Source organism: Nuphar pumila, chromosome 7, assembly GCF_984573655.1.
Source record: "Nuphar pumila chromosome 7, dmNupPumi1.hap1.1, whole genome shotgun sequence".
NCBI classification, from domain to species: domain Eukaryota; kingdom Viridiplantae; phylum Streptophyta; class Magnoliopsida; order Nymphaeales; family Nymphaeaceae; genus Nuphar; species Nuphar pumila.
The window spans coordinates 119268136-119290146 of NC_143255.1; the positions used below are offsets into that span (position 1 = coordinate 119268136).

The 22011-nt window shown below is 39.5% G+C and overlaps 1 protein-coding gene across 1 annotated transcript; it reads right to left on the bottom strand.

The window, feature by feature from the left end:
- Positions 1-6401: 6401 nt before the first annotated feature.
- Positions 6402-20626, bottom strand: LOC149833171 (26S proteasome non-ATPase regulatory subunit 1 homolog A-like). The gene is made up of 14 exons (XM_090014969.1): positions 20232-20626; positions 12624-12687; positions 12146-12251; positions 11931-12042; positions 11683-11851; positions 10126-10263; positions 9676-10058; positions 9427-9562; positions 9055-9303; positions 8746-8966; positions 8391-8649; positions 7879-8111; positions 7280-7805; positions 6402-7098 (listed from the first exon to the last, which is right to left on the bottom strand). The coding sequence occupies exons 1-14, from the start codon at positions 20372-20374 to the stop codon at positions 6778-6780; spliced, it is 3060 nt and encodes a 1019-aa protein (XP_089871095.1). The 5' UTR covers positions 20375-20626; the 3' UTR covers positions 6402-6777.
- Between the last annotated feature and the right edge of the window lie 1385 nt (positions 20627-22011).

Here is a 22011-nt window from a genome sequence, read left to right on the forward strand (position 1 = left end):
CTTTATAGTTATTTATGGTCACATGATCTTTCAAAAACTCACGGCAATGCTGAAGATCATTAAGCCTTTTGCATAAAATAATTTTTCGATCATTTGAGCATGTTGTTAGCTACTGAAAATGTTTACAATCATTAAGTTTTTCGTTATACAATTGAAATGACTTTGCTTCAATGATTTTTAATTGTTCTTCATTATATGAGAATCCATTGAACGAGAATATGTTCAACCACGTCTCATTAGTGTAAAAACATAAAATAGTTATATTGTCCAACAAATGCTCATATAACTTATAGAACATACCAAGGGTTTGACTTCCCAATTGTTATTTGTGCATCATTTTCACCAATCATTATTTGTCCCATCAGTGTATTGGTCCTCTCATATCATTTCTGAGTTCGGCTTAGCAGACATGGTATAATCATCATTATTGATATCATGCAATTCCCCACTATGTACATCATTGTTATTGTCACTAATTAACTTTTTTGTTACACAAACTTAATAAAAAATCATCATATATATCGCTTTATTTGCTTTCATGCATGCAATATTCTTGCATTTTCAACTTTAAAAAATAACTATAAAAATATAATATATATCATTACACCTACATCTCAAGCATAAATTATAAAGTCCAACAACTTGCACCTAGCTTTGTCATATGCCATGTAAGGTTGGATGTCATCCATATTACTACGATGAAGATCATCGGTAATAGTTTGCCCATGTAGTTTCATATTTTTTACGGTGATCATCTGACCATGTACAACATCAATTGTTCGTGGAAGTTCTTCATTACATACACATTGAACATTTATTTTCCTAATCGATTTGGGCAACTGCATGCCCTCCACATGCCTAAGCTCAATGTTTGGAACATCAATATCGTCCATTGATTGTAATAATTGGATGTTCGCTAAATCACTTAGCTCGATAGATGGTGCTTAAGATAGATGCACATTCTCTACTAAATTTTTATCATTTTATTCATTAACTACTTCTTGTACATCACTTTTAATTGTTTCTTGTTTAACTCTGAAAGCAACTTCTTCTTTAACTTTGCAAGCAACTAAGTAAACATCGCCTCTAAATAACATTTATTTCATATAATCATCGTCAAATACATCTATACATATATGTTGGTCATCTAATTTTGGAGAACTATACTAGAGGACCATTGACTCTTCTACATATCTGGTTGTATGAGACATCAAAGCTATAAATTCTTTATAGCTACTATTTTTTGAGACTACTATAGATCTTCAAATAAGGAGATCAATGATACGATAGTATATTTTAATCCTTTCGGAGGTCATCATTAAATGTTTACACCAACCACACAACATATCATTCATCTAATAAAAATAGCATGTGAAAAAATATCATCTACATATACTTTATACATTCAATTAACATAAATACCTATAACAATCACTCTCAAAATTAACTACCCACAATAACCTCAACCCTTGTTCAATGTTTGTGCAAGGTCAACCCTAGTTCCATTACACCCACATAAAACATTGAGTATTAACTAAAAGACAAGCAAACAAACATAAATCATTTATAATACAAACAAATATATATCTATAAAAAATCTAGTAGCAAATATAAATAAAATACAGAAAAACATACAAAAAAGCATCCACAGTGATCATGCATAATTTTTGCATTTTATATACATATTTTTATGCATGATTTGTCGAAAAAATGAATTAAGAACTCATTCTTGTTAACGTTTTTCGAGAAACTGCTTTAAAATTGAAAATAAGGGGAAAAAACCAATTTCAAGCACACCCTACATGTTTTACAATGTCTTAATTAGTTTAGGAGTTTTCAATTAATAATTTTATGTGTTTAGGAATGTCCTTTTCTGAAATATATTTTTAGAAGTATGGCTTTCAGAATTTTTGAAACATTAGTGGTAGTTTTTAGAAATTTTTTTTTAACCTAGATTTTTTTAGTATAAATAATAATTTTAAAGAAGAGATGGGCGTCTTCCTCTAGGGATTCACGCCCAGCCTCTTCCTTTCTCTCTCTCTTCTCTCTTCTTCCTCCTTTTCAATCCTTGGTTGATTTTCTTCCTCCTTTCTTCCTTCTTCTTTTTTTTCCTACTTCTTGCTCTCGTCGTCGTCCACTTCTTCTTGTCGCCATCGTCGGAGGCACGTGCAGCCTGAAGAAATATTGTTTCTTTTTCTCAACCCCTCATTAGAGGCAAATTGTGAGGCCTGCTTCTTCCTCCCCCGTCTCTTTATTTGTTTTGCATGTAGTTTAGTTATATTTTGTTTCGTTGCATGAATAAAACATGATTTCGCATTGCATTTAGCATAGAATAGCAAGTAAACTTCTGAAATCTTTAGTTTGTAATCGGTATTGTTGTTTGTTTCGTGTGTCCTGGTAATCTAGAAAATTTTATATTTTTCTATTTTTGAAACACACATAGTGCAAAACCAGCCAACGGGCCTGTAGATCTGTTGGATGGGTTTATGAGTGTGTTGAGTGAGTGAATCAGCGTCTTCACGAATTTCGATCAGCAGACTTACTTTGAATTTTTTTTTCTTGATCGTTTGTTCGAGTAACACCAAAACACACTTGATTGGATTCAAGAACTCGATCCGCGGGTTGTTGGAATCAGCGTTAAAACACGGTATAATAATCATGATTATTTTCTGGATCTCCAGCAAACAGTGTGATTCACATTGATTAATCATAGTTCACGCATCAGCGTGATCAACGATTAATTAGCTTTATTTGCAACGAGTGTGTTTCAGCCTCGTTTGTTTAGTTTAGATAAATTTTCTTTTGTGTTTAAGTTTTCATTAAATTAAATCTGCATGTTTTCATGTTTAGCTAGTCGGTATAACCTGCAGTTTATTGTTGAACAGAACCAGCGTGTTATGAGATTAACGCCATTCATGCAAATTCTAAATATGTGTGATTGATGATGATCATTATTCAAGTTCTATTTAGTTGGTTATTTAGTTAGTAGTTTCCTTGTTTTTATTTATTTTTCAATCGGGTGCACCATTGCTTTAGCATATTCAGTGTGTCTTAGACTTTTAAAGTATAGTGATTAGTTATGTATACGTTTCTTTTATTATTTAGCTCATATAACAATCCAGCATTAGTTTGTTAGCTACATTTAAGTTAGTTCTAATTTTAATTGGTTAGATTAGATTTACATGTTTTATAATTTATTTAGTTAACATTTTCTTTAGAATTTGTTTTAGTTTGTTTACAAGTAGTTAGAACTAGTTAGTCTGTTAATTAGTTAGTTTTGATTCAATATTTTTCTTTATTGTAGTTAGTTAGTTTGCTACAAGTTTGTTAGATTGTTAGTTTTAAGTCTTGATTCTTGTTTTTGCTCAAAACTAACATTAGTTTTAGGAATAGTTCATTGTTTGTTTTGTTTTTGTCTTTTTGTGTTTTGTAGGAAAGTGTTTGCATGTGCAAGAGTTTCCCAAAAGGTCCCTCAGAAGAGCCCTCAAGATAAAATATTAGTAGCTTTTATAAGTCTGCTAATTCATTTGACATGGGACTAGATCACAAGCAACAGAAGTTCCTTTGTTTATTCTTTTTCTTTTCTTTTAGTTTTAGGGTCATTTACTTTTAAGTGGATTTGTAATAAGGCCGGTTTATTATTTTTGAACCCTCTGCGAAGGGTAACTCATTGTAATTAGTTAGTTGTTTTTATTTTTAGGCAATAAAGACTGCATTTCTGTGGAATACAAAGTTGTTCATTTTGTTCCCTGAGTTTGACCCGGATCTCACCCTAGTGTGAGTCCATTTTTATTATTTGGTGTCTGTCTTTCACAAAATATTTTATCAAAATATATCTTTAAAAATTTATTTCATAAAACTTATACCACACAACAACAACTAAACACAAATACATATGAGCTATTAAATGCACATATCTAAAAAAAAGAAAAAAAATGAAATGAAATGAAATAAAATAACAAAAAATGACCATATTGTATGATTAATTTGATGTGTTTCCTTAAAAACCCTCAATTTTTTATAATCTCCCCATGTCTAAAATCGCAAATATATATATTTAAAAAGACCTTTTTACCCTTCACACATGCAAACTTTCTCCTATATATGTGAACTTCCTCCCAAATATGTAATTGTTTTTTATAGAATAGTCTTTATTCTCATATTTTTATCTCTTTGATTCGACATCAAAAACATGTGTTTTTAGGCCTATAACTTTCATGTTTTGGGTCAGAATCGAAAACCTCTTTAGGGTTTTCATTTCTGAGTTCCCAAACCGGAATAGAAGCATGCTCTACAAACTGAAACAACCAAATAATCTATCTTCTAGAGGACATTTCGACAAAGACAGTTTATTCTAAACATGCGAACAATGAACACCATAGGCAAATTTAAGAAAGTCTGCATAAAATATTTGTGAACTTGAGAAAATCCACATAAAATATATATACGAACTTAAGGAAGTCCACCTAAAATATATGTGGATGTAAGAAAGTTTGCATAAAATATATGTTGACTTGAGGAAGTCCATATAAAATATATGCAAACTTTCTTATTTTGTTTGAGTTTGACAGGATGTTCGCAAATATTATTATGCGAACTTCTTGAAGTTTTCAAAAAAATGTGTAGACCTCATTTTAAGTGGGAGTTTGTGGCAGCGACGAATGGAGAGATATTTCGTGCAAACTTCATGAGTTTCATGCATGCAAAGGGTAAAAAAGATATTTCAAAGCTGGTTATTTATAGTTTTAGACATGGAAAGAATATAAAAAATTATAGGGTTTTTAAGAAAATGTGCAATTTTTGTATGGAACTCACCTTTCGACATAACCGAAGAAGTCGATGAGAAGGATACCGCTAACTTCATCAAAATACAGCTAAAAAAATTCATGAAAATTGTTGCAAGGAGAAAAAGAAAATGTTGAGGGTTTTAGAGATAAAAGGGTTAGGGTTCTTCAAAGAAAAAAAAAGAAATAAAATGAACAAAAATAAGTTTAAAAGGCATGCAAATTTTACAAAAATTTGCATATCGGTACCTTATTTGTGAAAGTCATTTTAGAATATGAACTTCATGAAAATTCGCAACATGTTATATATGCAAATTACTTGTGAATCTCCTTATGGATCAATTACTGAAAGAAGGTTCACACTGTATCTCGTGAATGTCATACTATATATGCAAATTTAGTACCTTATTTGCGATGATCATTTCGGAGTGCAAACTTCACATAAATTTTTAACATAACATGTGCACATATCACCACATATTTGTGAATATTCTTGAAGATCAGTTATGAAAAGAAGTTTGCATGATATCTCACAAATGTCATATTATATATGTGAATTTAGTCTATATTTGTTATACATGTTTCAATTGCATGAGATTAGCAAATATGTTTATGCCAATTTCGTGAGGTTTAAAAAAAATTATGTGAACCTACATCTTAGTGAGAGTTAATGATACCAGGAAAACATATTGATATGTCTAGCAAACCTCAAAAGGTTCGTTTGAGGCAAAGGGTAAAAAAATCTTAAAGAAGTAGGGCATTTGCGAATTAGGACATAGGACGGATTTAAAATTTTATAAAGCATTTCATAAAACGTGTCATTTTTGTCATAAAGTACCTATGACAGCTTGGGTGTTGTTGCCTGCTTGTGACGACAATACTTAAGATCAGGTCAAAAAGCTTGAAAACTCGCTGACTAATTGTTGTCATCCATGTTACTAAGAAAAAACAAAGATATCACATATTTTCTTATCATAACAGTAAATGTGTGGCAAGCCATCCCACTGAAGTTTGGGAGAAACAGCGCAGGAACTGAAATGATGGTTTACTATAAAACATGAAGTGCAATGATAGGGTCGACAAATGTTTAGCATTTTGCATCACAGTTTTTTTTTCAAAGGTAAGCTGGGGTTAGGCAGACCCCTACCAGTTATACAACTATACCATTGGGTTTTGAACCTGCAACGTCCCAACACAAGGTGACGTGCACTAGTTGCTCCTACCAGACAGGCGGAGACCCCGTTGGTGACTTTGCACCACAGCTAACCAATGTAAATGATGATACAGCACAGGTATAAAGGTTAACTTAATATGGTCTTGCTCCTCTATTTGTTTATTGTTTACTTTGGTGAATAACAACCCAGTACCTATCTGATGGAAAGATAAGTCCGTTGATTAGGTTGCACAAAAGAGTCAATCTTTAAATTCAGCAATACCAAGGAGGGGGGCTTAACCCTCCTGCGTGGTTGTCAAAATCCAAACCAGAAAAAAATACGTTTTTTTAAAAACCACACATCTACAAGAATGAAGGAACAAAACCGCATTTTTCCTCAAGTGGTGGTGGTGTGTGTGTGTGTGTGTGTGTGTGTGTGTGTGTGTGTGTAACAAAAAGGATGAAAGATAATAAGCTACAGTTAACTGCTGTGTAACAAAAAGGATGAAAGATAATAAGCTAAGTTTTGCTCCGTTGATTCAAAACTTCTACAAGATGGTGTGCTAACCTTGAATAACTGAACCACACGCTATGCCTACACAATCCCCTCAGCTTAAGAAGGGGTATCTGTTTTCAGAAGCAAATAGCCAAATCCCTCCACCCCTCTCAAATCAAACAAATAAAAGCAGAACCATCAGCAGAATGGCCATGAACACACCAGGAAAAATAAAGATCTCAAACGCTGACGGCATTCTCTTTGACAGAGGTGCTCATTTCACCAATCCATTCCAACGTGAAACCCTCTTTACCTGGTAGGCTGCTCAAATTCCTGATTTGATTTCACACACTGTACTGAAAGGGTTGTGGTGGCTGAGGCTCCTCATCAACAGACATGGCGGAAACAGGTCCCTGTGGAACCGCAGAACCAGCCACAGTGGAAGCTACAGAAGATGGTGCATCGGTCAACGAAAGTACCTCTGGTTCGGTTGGCCTTGTGTCTCTCAAGAGCACAAACCCAGAGGGGGATAATTTCACAGGTACATATCGGCTTTCCTCAAGGAACTTAATGTACTTCTCCTGAGCAGGCACCACACGAGCTGGGTTTGTCAGAATTTCAAAAGACGGCTCTGCCTCTCCCTTCTTTTCCAAAGCACTGTCCACCTGAGAGAAGTTCCAAATTTCAGATAAAAAAAAGTGAAGGGAACAGCAGTAAAACAAATACTAGTGATAAAGTCACACAACATAATAGACAGTCCAGTTTTGAGCACCCAAAGGGATTTGAAGATTTTCCTTTTATCCATGTTCGACAATGACCACTAACAGAAGCTCTGTAAAGGCTTACCTGCATAGAATCACCATCCTTTTCAGTTGCTTTGGCACCTTTCCCAGAACTTGAAGTAGTGTTCGATGATGATCCATCTTCAGCAGCTAATTTCTCCATTGCAGCCTTCTGATCAGCCTCTTTCTTAGCTCGGGCTTTAGCCTTTGCAGATGTCGATAAAACGGCTGTAGGCAGCTTAACGGTGGATGTTGCAGAAGGTGGACTTGTGGGCCGAGGATACTCAAATAATGAAGGTTTGGCATGTGATAAAAACTCAAACCTTGGGACTTTGAGATCATAGTTTAACCCGATCAAAGCAGTGGGTGAAAATGAAAGGCTGATGAAATATATTAGAGGGTACCAATACCAGAATTGGCTGAATACAGCAAGCCCAACAACTGCAGTAACTTTATCATGCTTGGTCTTGGAAAGCAGCCTGATGGTCACATTCCTTCCACCTGCATCAAGGATACCAGAAGCTAAAATTGCACCCATCTTGCTCATGGTGTCCTCATGCTTGTCAAGAATTATTTTCTCCAATTGTCGCCTGCATAACCAACAATGTCGTGAAAGGTGAGGCAAGTTTGCTGGAAGAGGAATGGCACTGGGACAGAAAATACCTAAAAGTGCCAACACGAGGGTCACAAGCTTCATTGGTCTGAACCATGACCATAGCCATTGCAATAAGAGCACCCTGGCGGACAAAATCTACTACATCTGAAGTAAGAGGCTCAAGCAAAGAAATGGCTTCACTTAAACCTGTACCAGCACAAGAAATGCCCACTGCCAGAGCAGCACCATATCTAACATGTGGATTATAGGACTCCGAGAGAAGGGAAACAATACGTGGAGTCTGCACAGATAGCACAAAGATTGAGAGCTTAGCTAGTATTATCTAAATGATAGCTGCACAGAAATAAGAAATGCAAACAAGAAATACAAAATCTTAGAACCGACTTAAGGGCAAAAATTGTAATAAAAACATCAGACGGGGAGAAAAAAGACAAACTTTAGAATTTAGATTATAAAATAGTCAAGGTGTTTCTTCCAGATTCCATGTTGTAGAGAACCTAAAATGGCAATTACTCAAATAGAAAAAAATGATACAAATTAGAATTGGTCGAGAAATAACCTGCTCTGGTTCAGAGTATAGCACAAAACCAAGTGCTAGAACTGCAGTTCTCCTTACATCATCACTGACATCGGATACTGCAAAATGGAGTAGCTGACGGATGGCTTTGTTGTTTGCAGTTCCTCTATATGCCAATGCTAGTGCATACATGCCTCCATATCGCAGGATTGGATCTTGATCCCTTGTCAGTTGCTCAATAAGAGTGTCTGCTTCCTCTTCCCTTCCATATACTGTAAGTGCAATACCAAGTGCCAAGCCCCTGGATGAAAAGATTCCAAACATACCAGTCATAATCAAGTTTTTCAGATATCATATGAAGATAAAAATCTAAATAAAACCTGAGATTCATATAAACCTGATGATTTTTTCATGTTGTGTTTCATGTGCATATGCAAGCATCTCTCCTGCCTTCTCAGTGGCAGTTCCAACCATGAGCAAACCCATACTAATACCAGCAGCTTCACCTGCCACAGCACTATCTGTATAAAGCACATTTTTGACATCATCATATATTTCTTCATCTGCTGTTCCTAGTGCTGCCAAACCAAGACCCAGGCAGGCACCATGTTGGATAATCTGCAGAAACCATAATGATATTCAGATCAGCACGATGCATAATTTCAAGAATTAACCCTCAAAAGTACCATGATTGGAAAGAGCTCACCTCAACATCAGTATTGTGCATGCTATCACGAAGAAATTTCTTGATGCCCTCACCATGGTTGGCATGAATTAGACCTAAAGCATATAGAGCACCACCTTCTGAATAAGGGCTACCCCCACCAGCAGCACCACTTTGTGGCAGGTAAGGTGCCATTAGAGACCTGCCTTGCTGAAGGTGACCCCTGTGAATAACACCAAGTCCGGCAGTAGCACTAAACTTTGCCCAGTTTGTAGCTCTACTAAGCCAGTCCTGCCAGAAAACAGATGTGAACATCTTTTTTCGGACTATACATATCTTCTGTGGTTAAAAAACTATAACATGTTAAATTTAGTAAAAAGGTGATAGGACAAAAGACAAAGAAATGCCATTTACCAAATTTTCCCTAAGGAAGGTATCCACAGTCGTTCCTGCATGCATGATTGCATTGGCATATATGGTTGCACTGTGGCAGACACTATTCCTCATCTCCACTGACTGTTTTATAGTTTTCAAAATAAGAAGATCCGACCTATATCAGTGCAAGCAGCAAAGTCAGTAAAGATAATAATGGCATCAGGTGAAATATGTTGCTATGATTCAAAGGCAAAATAACCCACACATTGTAGCTAAAGATCAATGAACCTGTTATGACTGTATAAGAACTGCAATGTCAACTGGATGGAAGTTTCGCCAGATAGGATCCCCTTTATCTTTGTCAACCTCTCCGCATACACAACCTCCACTGGATCCATTTCATGCAGGTCACCATTGGGAGCAAGGGATCGATCAGTCATTTGAGCATCTTCACCCGTGTTTGTAACAGCATCTGGTCCTGAAGTATTTTCATTTTGAGAATCAGCCCCACTAGAACCGTTTTGTACTGCATCTGATGATTGTTCAGGGGTGATCTGGTTTGACGGTCGTGACTCAGGATCAGGGAGGCGGTTCCTAACATTCAGAAGAAACGCCTGATGCTCATTATCCACGAGATCAAAGGCTATCTGAAATGCCAGCAAAGCATCATCCTGCAAAAACAGCACTTGGTTAACAAAAGCATGTTTTGACAATAAATGGTGAAGGGACAGCACATGCCTTGTTGCTGGATCGTAACAATTTAACCAGTAAATTGGCAACAGCTTCAGGTTCATCCAGAAACATGAGGCACTGACAAATGCTCAAGTGATCTGGTGAAGGTAGTTGTTGATATATTTGCACAAGAAGGCGCAGAACCTGGGTTAAAAACCAAGACAAGGAAAAAAGATCTCAATATGTTTCAATTGCATTACAATTCCCAACGTAGATAATATCAATCTAATGCATATAACAAATACATCAACATCCAAAGGAAAACCAGTGACTAACACGACAATTTTAAAAAATAAATATTTGAATCTTGAATCTGGCACCAGATCTAATTGAATTGTGTGGCAGCATCCACATATAGTGAAAATAATATCCTTGAGACAAAAGGAATTGTAGTGCACAAACTCCAGATTTAACAACACCAAAGAAACTTACTGACAATCCATGAACATAAGACCATCCATTCAATCAACATGAGGACAATTGTGAATTGCTGACTTATTAGCTCACACTAAGCATAAATTATTACTGAAGATAAAATGCTCGGGGAAAGCAAGCACGATCTTGTTAGTGTGATTGAATCCCACAGTCCTAATGCAAACAATATGCTTAAATATAAAGTGATAAACTGATTCGGTAGTGAGAAATTGGCAAAACTTCATATATTGAACATTAAATGCCCCAAACTAGTTGTCAATTGGTACAGTGAATTACTCAAAGAAGGTTGTAGATGCATACTCGACATAGCCATATAAGTAGGTGTCATCAAAATTTAAATAAAGAAAGCATCCAAAAGATACAAGTTTATATTAAATTGTGCATCCCTAGGCACAAATATATTTGGTTCTGAAGAGATCCTATCTATTCAGACGGTTTCATCTTAATTCAGTGAAAAAGGAAATTAGGAACCACATGTTTGGTCCCGATACATTCCATAGCACACTTACATGTAGGAAAATCCAGATTCAAATCAAATATGCTATCCAGTATCGAAATTTGATTTACCTCAACCCCTTAAATAAATTATTCCAAGTCTTAAAACCATGACATAAAAAATAAATCCAATTTAAGGTCATGATCAATAAACAGCCTTTAGCTTGGTATAACCATCTAAGACAAAATACCATCCAATTCAGTATGGATGTACCAGGTCCTGCCAATATTTGTGAAAATTTTGCATTTGATGAAAAGGATAACCAAATTTACACTGTATTTCCATTGAGAAACAAGCATATAGGCGGTTGTGAATAGATGTATTGGTGGCCCCAACCCAGCCTGTTATTATCTTTCTGTCATGTATTGTTAAAGAGATGAACCACTTTCTCATGGTACAAAATGAATGTGAGATCGAGGTACCTACCTACTATCCATGATAAAAACCAACAAGCAAATGGATTGGTTAAAGTCTAAATTATCCATTTTTGACATGTGAAATCAGAATCATATTTGCCAACAACAGGTTGAAGTTTATGGGTGGCTCTATCATCTAAGTGAAACACCTACTAACATGTTGAAGCATTTATCTTCTTGAGAACATAGACCAAGAGGATTAGATAAATGCCATACCTCACGCCGATATTCTCTTCTATTAACATATGAATGAGAGGCATTAATACAGTACGCAAGTGCCCCTTGAATGTTGTCACTATGAGTGATTGCTTCCTCCAATTTATCCAATCGTCTACATTCAATAGCCATTCCCATTGCTTGCTGAAATTTTCCATCCAGGATACACCTGAATCATGAATTATATAAGATCAGAGGTGCAAACAATGAAAGTATGCTAGAAACAAAAAACTATTAAAATCACATACTTGTCTAGAAGCCTTTCAACAATGGCCTTCAATCTTGGATCCACCTTTGTTGCTTCCTCACTCAACTCAGCTGCTTTCATATGAAGACTTGCATACTCATCTAAAGCTTTTGCTGGACAGAGAAGTAAACAGAGTTCAAAAAATCATAACATTCAGACAAAAACCCCAAGGTCATGAAAGTAGATGAATGATCCAAGAGAGATTGCTCTCCATACCAAGAATTGTGTGAACATAGTCAGAATCTTCAGAAACATCAAATAGAGGTCCAGCACCTAAGGCATAGGATAATGAATCATTCAATTCACCAAGATGATAAAAGACCTGCAGGAAATCAAGAATAATCATTAGTTAAACAAGGGACAAAAGGATTTTTAATTGAGAATTGCAACAAAAAAAAATAGTTCAGCATTGCATGCTGATCCGAAAGTTAGAAGAACAGAGTGATCCTTCACCAACTGCAACGTCGTACAGATATTGGTGAAAATGCATTCAAGCATAAAGTTTGTTTGTTCCTGGTTTTTCATGGATTATTTAGTGAGCTCATACAGCCACTTTATAAGTGCTGTGAATTCAAGGTCAAGTTGAAAAAAATATTTAGGCACTCTTAACTTCAAGTTCTACAAGAATAACATATACCATTTATTCCATACACATTAAATTAATGAAATACCACAGAAGAAAGTAGCTTACAACCTTTGAAGCTACCAATGCAGCAAGCTGTTTTCGCTCAAATCCTTCATCTTCATATAAACTTTCACTGCATACAAAGTTATACAAGTCATAAACCAGACCATGATTTATAAAACCACATTTGGAAGTGGTAAAATTCTTCCTAGGAAATTGATTACTATGAAAACTATTGGATGCAAGGATATGAAAATTTTCACTATTATATTTCCACATCCCTAGATGGAGGAACTTTTCATATATCCAACTGGTAAAATCATTCAAAAAAGCAAAAGTTTTTCATATGAAATCTTTCTCTTGTTTGAAAGTGCATGGCCCATTTTGTACAGAATTTTCACATTTTTGTCACCACTTCCACACATACCCTCAGATAAAGATGTTTGTTTCATGTGATAGTGATAAAGATTTCACTTCCCAACAATAAGACAGTAAATCCCAAAAATCAGCATGGCACGGTAGATTAACATAGAAAAAATAGCCACAAGTAACAAAGTGACAATCATTATGGGAAATTTTGAAAAAAAGAAGGTACAAACACATGCCCAATCTAACAAACCCAGTGAATTTTACTGAAAAACAAACTATGCTCTAGTGATCTGAATCAGGATCAGACTTAAAAGAATTTAACTTCCCTTTTTTGAGGTCTATCTTGCCAACACGGATGTTAATCTTTATGTTTTCCGTCAGTTCATCACCAAAAATTCCGAAAAGATAAAAGGTAGGTGAACATTCTCTCATCTTCACCAAAAGCACCAGATACCCCCACGGGTAAGAAAACAAAAGAAACATATTACCTAAACCATTAGAATATTTAATCACAATGATGTTTCATAGGAAGATTAAAAGACATCTAATGGAGGAAGAAGATCGATAGAACATATATTTATAAATGAAAGGTCAATCTGCAGTCTTCTCTGGGATATCATTCACATTGACAGAGGAATAAGCATAGATTGGCATAAGAAAATAGAAGCCTCTCTCATTATAATAGTTACAGAATCCTATGGAGTAAAAGATTGGTTTCTTTCTAAGGTAACTCAGTCTTATTATAAATGGCAGCAATAACAACTACTAAAGAGATGATGTTCAAAACACTTTTTACTTACTATGAGAATATATCATATGGTACAATTTTGTATGACATGATACAACTAAGCCTCCTCTTAAAGTTACAATTTCTTGGGGTTGAGCCGTTTCAGATGAAAAACTGAGTCATGTCATAGAATACCATATGATTTTTTACAACACGAAATTAATGGATCTTGCTTGCAAAAAGGCTAGGATTCAATGGTAGCTATACTAATCATTTCAATTACAAGATGAATGGTAGCAATACCATCAAGTTTTGGAATGGTAGATCCGAATTCAGCTAAGCATCACATATAAGATTGAAGGGGATGGAAAAATCTGGATCTTCTGACTAGGAGGTTTGCTGTGAAGGACTATGATGTCCAATGCTTAAATGGAATCCTAAGGACGACAACATGGACAACTAGTCTACTACTGATGCAGAGCAGGATGGACCCGGATCCATACAGCCTGACCCAGGTGGTGGACCGGATTTGCACCATGGGATTGGGGATCGGACCCAAGTAGTGGATCCGATCCAGATTCCCATACCGAGATGCAGAGAAGAGGTCCCTCTGCGTACCTACTCCAGACGAGCACAGAAAGTACACGCCGGGACGCCCCAGATCCAGCAGCACTCAGAAGTTGTCTCGGACCCGAGACCCGGATCCAGTTGAAGCCTTTTAAATACCCTTCCTAGGGTTGCGTACAAGCTATTGAATTCTGGAAAAAGAAAGCTTCTTGCATTTTGGCTGCAGCCGCACGTTCCTTACAAAGTTTTTTTTTCATTTCTTTTGTCTTTGCATTCCGTCTGTTTTACTTCTTTCTATTAATCTTGTTGCTTAGTTATTTACTGATAGCATCATCATATTGTAACCATTGTCACTCCATTAATATATTGTTGCTCGGATCATTGATCCGAGCCTATTTGCTTCAAACAACAATATAGGACTCTCAAAATATTGCACAATCGTGGATTGAAGGGGCGCCCACAGCAGTCACCAATAACACAATGTCGATCCCCTCACTGCTACACTGCTTACAGCATCGGCATCCACGTGTGATCGATAATACTCCCTCTCTCGCTGCATCAAAGTGGTATCTGAGCCCAGGCGTCCTCCTTCGACAGCGGGATGGCTCAAGAGGCGAGGCATTATCCTACCGGTGGAAGAGAGCGGCAGGGAACCGTCGTTGAAGATCCGGTGTTGCGGGTGCTTGACGCAGTAACTCGGATTCAGGAAAATCTACAGTGCATCAGCAAAGAGGTCGCAGGTCTGTCGAGACGCGTGGACGGGATTGACGAATAGCTCGGAGCCATCGAGTGGACCAGGGAAGTGTGTGCGGCCTCCATGCTAAAAATGGGAGCGAAAGTGGGTGACGGTGCGGAAAATCAAGAAGTTGTCGCTGCAGTCGAAGCAGGCCAGTCGATCCCTCATGGCCACACCACCGCCCCGAACCTGGTACTTTCCCTAATGTCGGACTCGATCACGGCTGCTACCCAGCCTCTCGGTGCCTACCGGGCCAAGCACGGGGCTCTGGCCGCGCCTCCCAGCGTTAGCTGGGGTGCACAGGCTTGGCCTCGTGCCCCAGCACCTGTGCCGCAGCCTGGGTTTGGCTCGCCAGGTCCCAGCATGACGTTGGGCCCGACTGCTGGCCCAACCACGTCCGCCCGAGCAGGGACCGACCCAATCCATTGTCCTGGGCCTGCGCGTGGGGGCGTTGTCGTAGGCCCTCCGCGTGCAGGAAGTGGTGGTACCCTGTGGGTGGGTCCGGACCCGAGAGGGTCCAAACCCAACCTTGTGATATCAGGTCCCCGACCCGGGTCCCAAGGAGCAGGTCCGGGCCTTGAACCCATTTACCCGACCTACCCAGTTGGGTCTGGTTCGCAGTTCACCCCGAACCAGATCCAACCTATTAATTTTGATCCCCAATTCAGATCCCCAATCGACCCAAGCCCATATCGGACCCGGACGGAGCTCCAGTTTGAATTTAAGTCGGGTCACAACCAGGCCCATAATCATATGGATCGTGGGTCGAGTTCAAATCAAACCTTTTATCCCCACAACTCGATCCCCGATCTAACCTACCCAAATCTGGGTCCGACGAGTAGTTTAGAAATAGACCTGATCCACATCCAATCGGGCGAATCAACCCAATATTATACCATCCAGACCCAATTCCCGAACCAGAACCAACTCATTAACCCTTCTCCGATCCAAAACCCAATACTGTATCCGACCCAACACCACTATCCTAGCCCGACCAATAACCCAAACCCATATTATCTCATTCCTACCCACCTAGAGCCTGAAACCCGACCAGTCCTTCCACCTATAGCAGGACCTCCTGTCAAAATGGTGCCTTAACGCCGGCCACAGATGGCTCCCGCCCACGGGCAAGCCAGGCTGAGGCAGATTCAGCATGGACCGACGCGACCTGAGCGCCGACCACACGTCGTCGGAGTACATCAGCACCAGCAGCCAGGCGAACAGAACCGTGTTGATGAAGTAGTGTGGGATGATGATACTTTTTGGAACGAGTACCCCGCAGGCATGGTGGAGGGCAGTCAGCAGAGAGCACCAGAGCGCCCCTCCACGTACGGGGTGAAGTTGGAGCTTTCAGAGTTCGCAGGTCAGTTCGATGTGGAGCAGTTCTTCGACTGATCTTATGTCGTACAATTCTTCTTCGACTACCACGATGTCGTTGAGCACCATCGTGTCTCCCTAACCTTTATTCGGTTGAGAGGCCTAGCGCAGACATGGTGGGTTGAGCTGCAAAGGTCGAGGGAGCAACAGGGACTAGAACGCGTACTGACTTGGGAGGAGATGCAACAGTTGATGCAGTCTAAGTTCATGTCGTCAAATCACGCTGAGAGGGCCTACAAGGAGTACCTGACTCTGCGTCAAGGCACCAGTACTGTGGCGGAGTAAATTGTTGAGTTCCATCGTCTTTCCCTACGAGTGCAGATCGAAGAGACCGCCCGCCAGCAGGTCACGAGGTATATTTCTGGTCTCCGTCCTGCTATTTTTTACGACTTCAGTTGTATCACAGTCGAGTCATTAGATCAGGCAAGCAGTTATTCCATGAATGTAGAGGAAAAATTGAAAAGGAGGTAGGAACATAGGACATCCCGTAGTGATCAGTCCAGTCAACCCAAGTTGAGTTTCCCAAGTCCACCCCTAGAGTCGACCTTAGCAAGCCCGATCAGTCCGGACCCGCGTACCACACCAGATCCAAAGGTAAGCCCAGTGAGTCTACCATTCGTTGTTTTAGGTGTCAAGAGTTAGGTCATGTTGCGTCCAAGTGCCCCACTGTGAGCAAGAATACACATCTCGCATAGGGCATTGTTGAGTCAGTGTCCGATAGTGAGAGCGAGGTTGAGTCGCTTGTTGAGGGGGATGACGAGATGAAAGTCGTAGAGTTTGAAGGCAGCATCAAAAATTTGTTAACCATCCATCATGTTTTGACCACATCCCGAGAGTCGGCCCCGAAAAAATGGTTGCGGCATAATATTTTTAGAACCCGGTGCAACTGTGAGGGGCGCGCGTGTGATGTTATCATTGATATCGGGGCGTGCGAGAATATGGTATCTGAGAATGTCGTGTCCACCTTGAACCTAAAAACGAAAAAATTGTCCCAACCTTAGAAGATGGCATGGTTCAAGAAAGGGAACGAGGTACCTATCACCCTGTGTTGCCTAGTTCGATTTTCCATGGGGGAGCATTACCACGATGAAGTGTGGTGCGATGTGGCCCCTATGAGTGCGTGTCACATCCTTTTGGGACGTCCCTGGCAGTTTGACCGTAAGACCATCCATAATGGCCGTAGGAACATGTACACATTTATTTTTAAGGGTCATAAGATAGTTCTTCTTTCCACCAAGGAGACCGGGTTTCCCCGGCTCGCGGGCCTATTTTACCGGTCTTACCTCCTTGAACTGCCCAAAAATTGGAAACTTTCGCCTATATTCAATGTGTTTGATCTATATGCATACTGTGGAGACAAGAAGTCCTCCGAGCCAACTTTTTCCCAACCAGGGGAGAATGATGCAGAGCGAGATGGACCCGGATCCATACAGCCTGACCCAGGTGGTGGACCGGATTTGCACCATGGGATTGGGGATCGGACCCAAGTAGTGGATCCGATCCAGATTCCCGTACCGAGACACGGAGAAGAGGACACTCTGCGTACCTACTCCAGACGAGCACAGAAAGTACAGGCCGAGATGCCCCAGATTCAGCAGCACTCAGAAGTTGTCTCGGACCCGAGACTCGGATCCAGTTGAAGCCTTTTAAATACCCCTCCTAGGGTTGCGTACAAGCTATTGAATTCTGGAAAACGAAAGCTTCTTGCATTTTGGCTGCAGCCGCACGTTCCTTACAAAGTTTTTTTTTCCATTTCTTCTGTCTTTGCATTCCGTCTGTTTTACTTCTTTCTGTTAATCTTGTTGCTTAGTTATTTACTGATAGCATCATCATATTGTAACCATTGTCACTCCATTAATATATTTTTGCTCGGATCATTGATCCGAGCCTATTTGCTTCAAACAACAATATCGGACTCTCAAAATATTGCACAGCCGTGCATTGAAGGGGTGTCCACAGCAGTCACCAATAACACAGTGCTGATCCCCTCACTGCTACACTGCTTACAGCGTCAGCATCCATGCGTGATCAATAATACTCCCCCTCTCGCTGCATCAACTACCCTGTTATTATTACTAGGGAGCACCATGATTAGCATAGACAGAAAGTTCGATGCTTTCTTAGAAATTACTATATTTGCCTCACTGATAAGATGTGATCCATTTTCTCACATATTGTATTTAAGATGCTAGTCTAACTTTCACAAAAGGTGTTAGGATGACCATGGGCAAATGACAGACAAGAGACGTAATAAGGGGAAAAAATTGAAAAGTATGTTTCACAGTTTCAATAAGTCAACAATGTTGTTTAGTCTGGACAGTAGTGTGATGAAAGGTGCATCTTTCTGCCTTGTAATGTGCTAGGGTAGAACTCTTATCTGAAGTCACCCATTCAGGCCACGCTTTTCTTTCCCAGCTGCAGGTGGGAACTAGTCCTAATCTCAATGGAAGCCTCAAGGGGAGATGGATAGAGTCTAGTGTGGCTGCTTCACTTTCCACTACTGTTATTCCATTTCCAACAGTGATGTCTCAAAGACTCAAACTCACTTGTTGCTTTTTTACCATGTATGCATGTCTATGTTTTTGTGTGCATGTTTGGATGATTCATCTCATTTTCTATGATGTCTAGATAAAAGAAATATATCCACGCTGGATCATTGTGGGGGGTGGGGAAAGGAATAAAGGGGGGAATAGAAAGATGATGAAATACATAAACAGTGGCATCTGATTTCTATAAGTGGAAAATTAAGAAACAGTAAATAAGCTGACATACACTTAAGGAATAAGAAACTTCGGTTATGCTCATGTAAAGATTGTTCATACACGAGCATAGTGCTAGAGCTCGAAAAGTACAGGAACCAAACGCCAGCAAAACAAGGATTGCATTCTTCACCCTAAGGTTCTGATTCAAATTATACACCTTATCCTTAAGTGATTGTTCTGTAAATTTCTAAGAAAAGAATTTACCACGCCAAAAGTTCAATCCAATCTGAATTTAAGCATGTGTACTCCAGCAGAGCTCAAAATCTGCACCCTAGTGGTGCCCAACCTCATAAACCTATTATACCGCTTCTTTTGCACCATTCTTGTACAAGAGGTATACAGGCGCAACAGTGAACAGCTTGCCACATCAATAAAGGAATGGTTTCCCAAAATTCCCACAAAACAAATGAACCGATTCTTATTGTACTCAAATAAAAAAAGCTTAAAGCAGCAAATTTGACCCATATTCTCCACGGAGAAAACCATCATAGCGTCTCTCTGGAATTACGGCTAGAATGACAATGCCTCCACCCAAAACCCCCCCTTAAAAACATAACTATAGTGAAAAGGGAGAACCATAACCCTCAACGAGAAACGTCCTTTGTTCTTCATGATCCCATGCCCATGCTGCTAAACCACCCAATCCAAAGGAAAAAAACCCTCTCGCAACAAACTGAACTCTACGAAACCGCCGCACTCAAACAGACGAATCCCTCATCCCACCCAATCCACCAATATCCATCTCCAAAATCTTCTCTTTCCACACAAACATCAATCAGGATCTATCAAGAAACCTACCAACCCCCACAGATTTCCACTAGAAAACCACAAAATAACGAAATTGCAAAAGATATACATATATAGAGAGGGGGGGAGGACAACAAAACCCTGAACATACAACAGCATAGAGAAGAACGCATCCAGCGAAACCACGTACCGCAAGCGCAACAATAGACAGAAGAAAACCCTAATTCAATCCGACAGGAAAAAAACACTCAAACCAACAGCGCAAAACCCTAACCCTAATTAGCAAAATCCGCTCCCAGAATTCACCACGGAGAAACCGAGAAAGCGCAAACAAACGCGTCCGCACGAACGCTACGACGAGGATCGAAACTAGAAAAGGGGAAAAAACTCACATTGTGGAGACGCTCGTGGAGATCTCGGGCCAGAAGTTGTCGACGAGGGCGTTGAGGTTGGTGAGGGCGTGGAGCTTCAGCACGGGGTGCGTCTCGTTGAGCATCGCCAGCAGGCCGCTCGCCGAACTCACGACAGCCGCCATTGACGCCGAGGACGAAGAAGAAGAAGCAAAACCCTAAAGAGAGAGAGAGAGAGAGAGACAATCGGCCAATGGATCACAGAGAGCCCCTCGTCTCCCTTCTTTTCCCCTTTTTCTCTGTGCAGAAAGAGGAGAGAAAGAAGCGGAGGAGGGGAGTTGGGTGGAAATAGTGGCGCAGGAAAATTGGGAGTGAGGAATCCTGTTTCTTGCGGATCGAGCAAACAACTCAGACCCAGAGTGAGACGCAATAGCAAGCACCAGCTTGAGGTCTGGGAGATGAAATTACGCAATTATTCCTGTTCCGTTATTCATATGACCGAACTCGTCTGTTGCGTCCGATACGAATCGGTTGTTGTTGGTACAATGTACCGGATTCGGGAGAGTGAGAAGTTGGTGAACATTGTGGGTTGCAACATGTCAGTTTGGGTCGAGTGGAACTGTAACCCGGTCAAGGAGTGATGCAAATAGGGCTGTCAATCGGCCGGGTTTGTACCTGGTACCCGACCCGACCTGCTACCAAATTCCTGGGTATGGGCATGAAAAGTGCCGACCAAAATAATATTCAGGTTGACCAGAACCATACCCAAGCACTATGCAGGCCGGGTTTGGGTTATGATTTTTTGTCGTGTACCCGATCTGGACCAGCTTTTTTGTTGAGTATCTAACCTGGTTGGAGTGATTTATATGTATTTTTAGTAATAAAATTCTAAAATTAACCGGGTTCAGGTCTGGGATTCCATTTTCATGACCTAAAAAAACTGAACCCGGCCATTTGTTATATGAGTGGGTTTGGGTATGCCCTGATCGGTGGGGTACCCGGACCCGTTGACAGCCTTAGATGCAAATGTTCTACATTTAACACGTTTTTTATGTTTTTTTTATTTTTTATTAATTCCCATCCCGTCCCGTCTCAAAATCCTGCCCCCGATCCCCACATGAGTTTTGATTTTAACCTCCATCCCGTTTCATGTCCTCCATCACTAGTCCAAAGAGGGTGAGGCGGGGCGGGACCCCGATCCCCCACGTCCACTGCCATCCCGATCAGTGTTCACTATAGATTTTTCTTTTATTCAAAAATATCAGTATATATAAATTTAAAAAATATATGAAAAATATATAAATAACAATAATAACATTAAACTTTTAAAAAGTTATATACATAATATTAATAATGTGAGTATCACGATAAAAACATGATATTTTGCAAACATCCCATTTTTTCCAGAATTATGTGTTTTTTTAGAATATCGTGATAAAATCACGAGATTTTCAAAAAAAAAAATAGCTAATACTTATGACTATGGACAGAACCCACCTCGGGCTTGTTAGTAATAATGTAAAACGTAAACATTATTCTAATGTTTTAGATCAGAAGCAGGTTGGACCGAAAATATAATTCGCAGACCAATGGACGATGTATTTGGGTTTAAGAAAATGAAGATCGGATATGGTCTTCATTATGTCTGACCCGATGGGCACCCGAATCCAACCTTAAAAGATTAAAATCTACATAGACAGGTTGGATTCAGCTCTGACCTAACCCAGATCCAACCTGTTGACAACCCTAATCCAGCATTTATTTTTGTTGGTGAATTCTAAAGTTACTCCTACAAATAGAAAATAAGCATGGACATCAGACC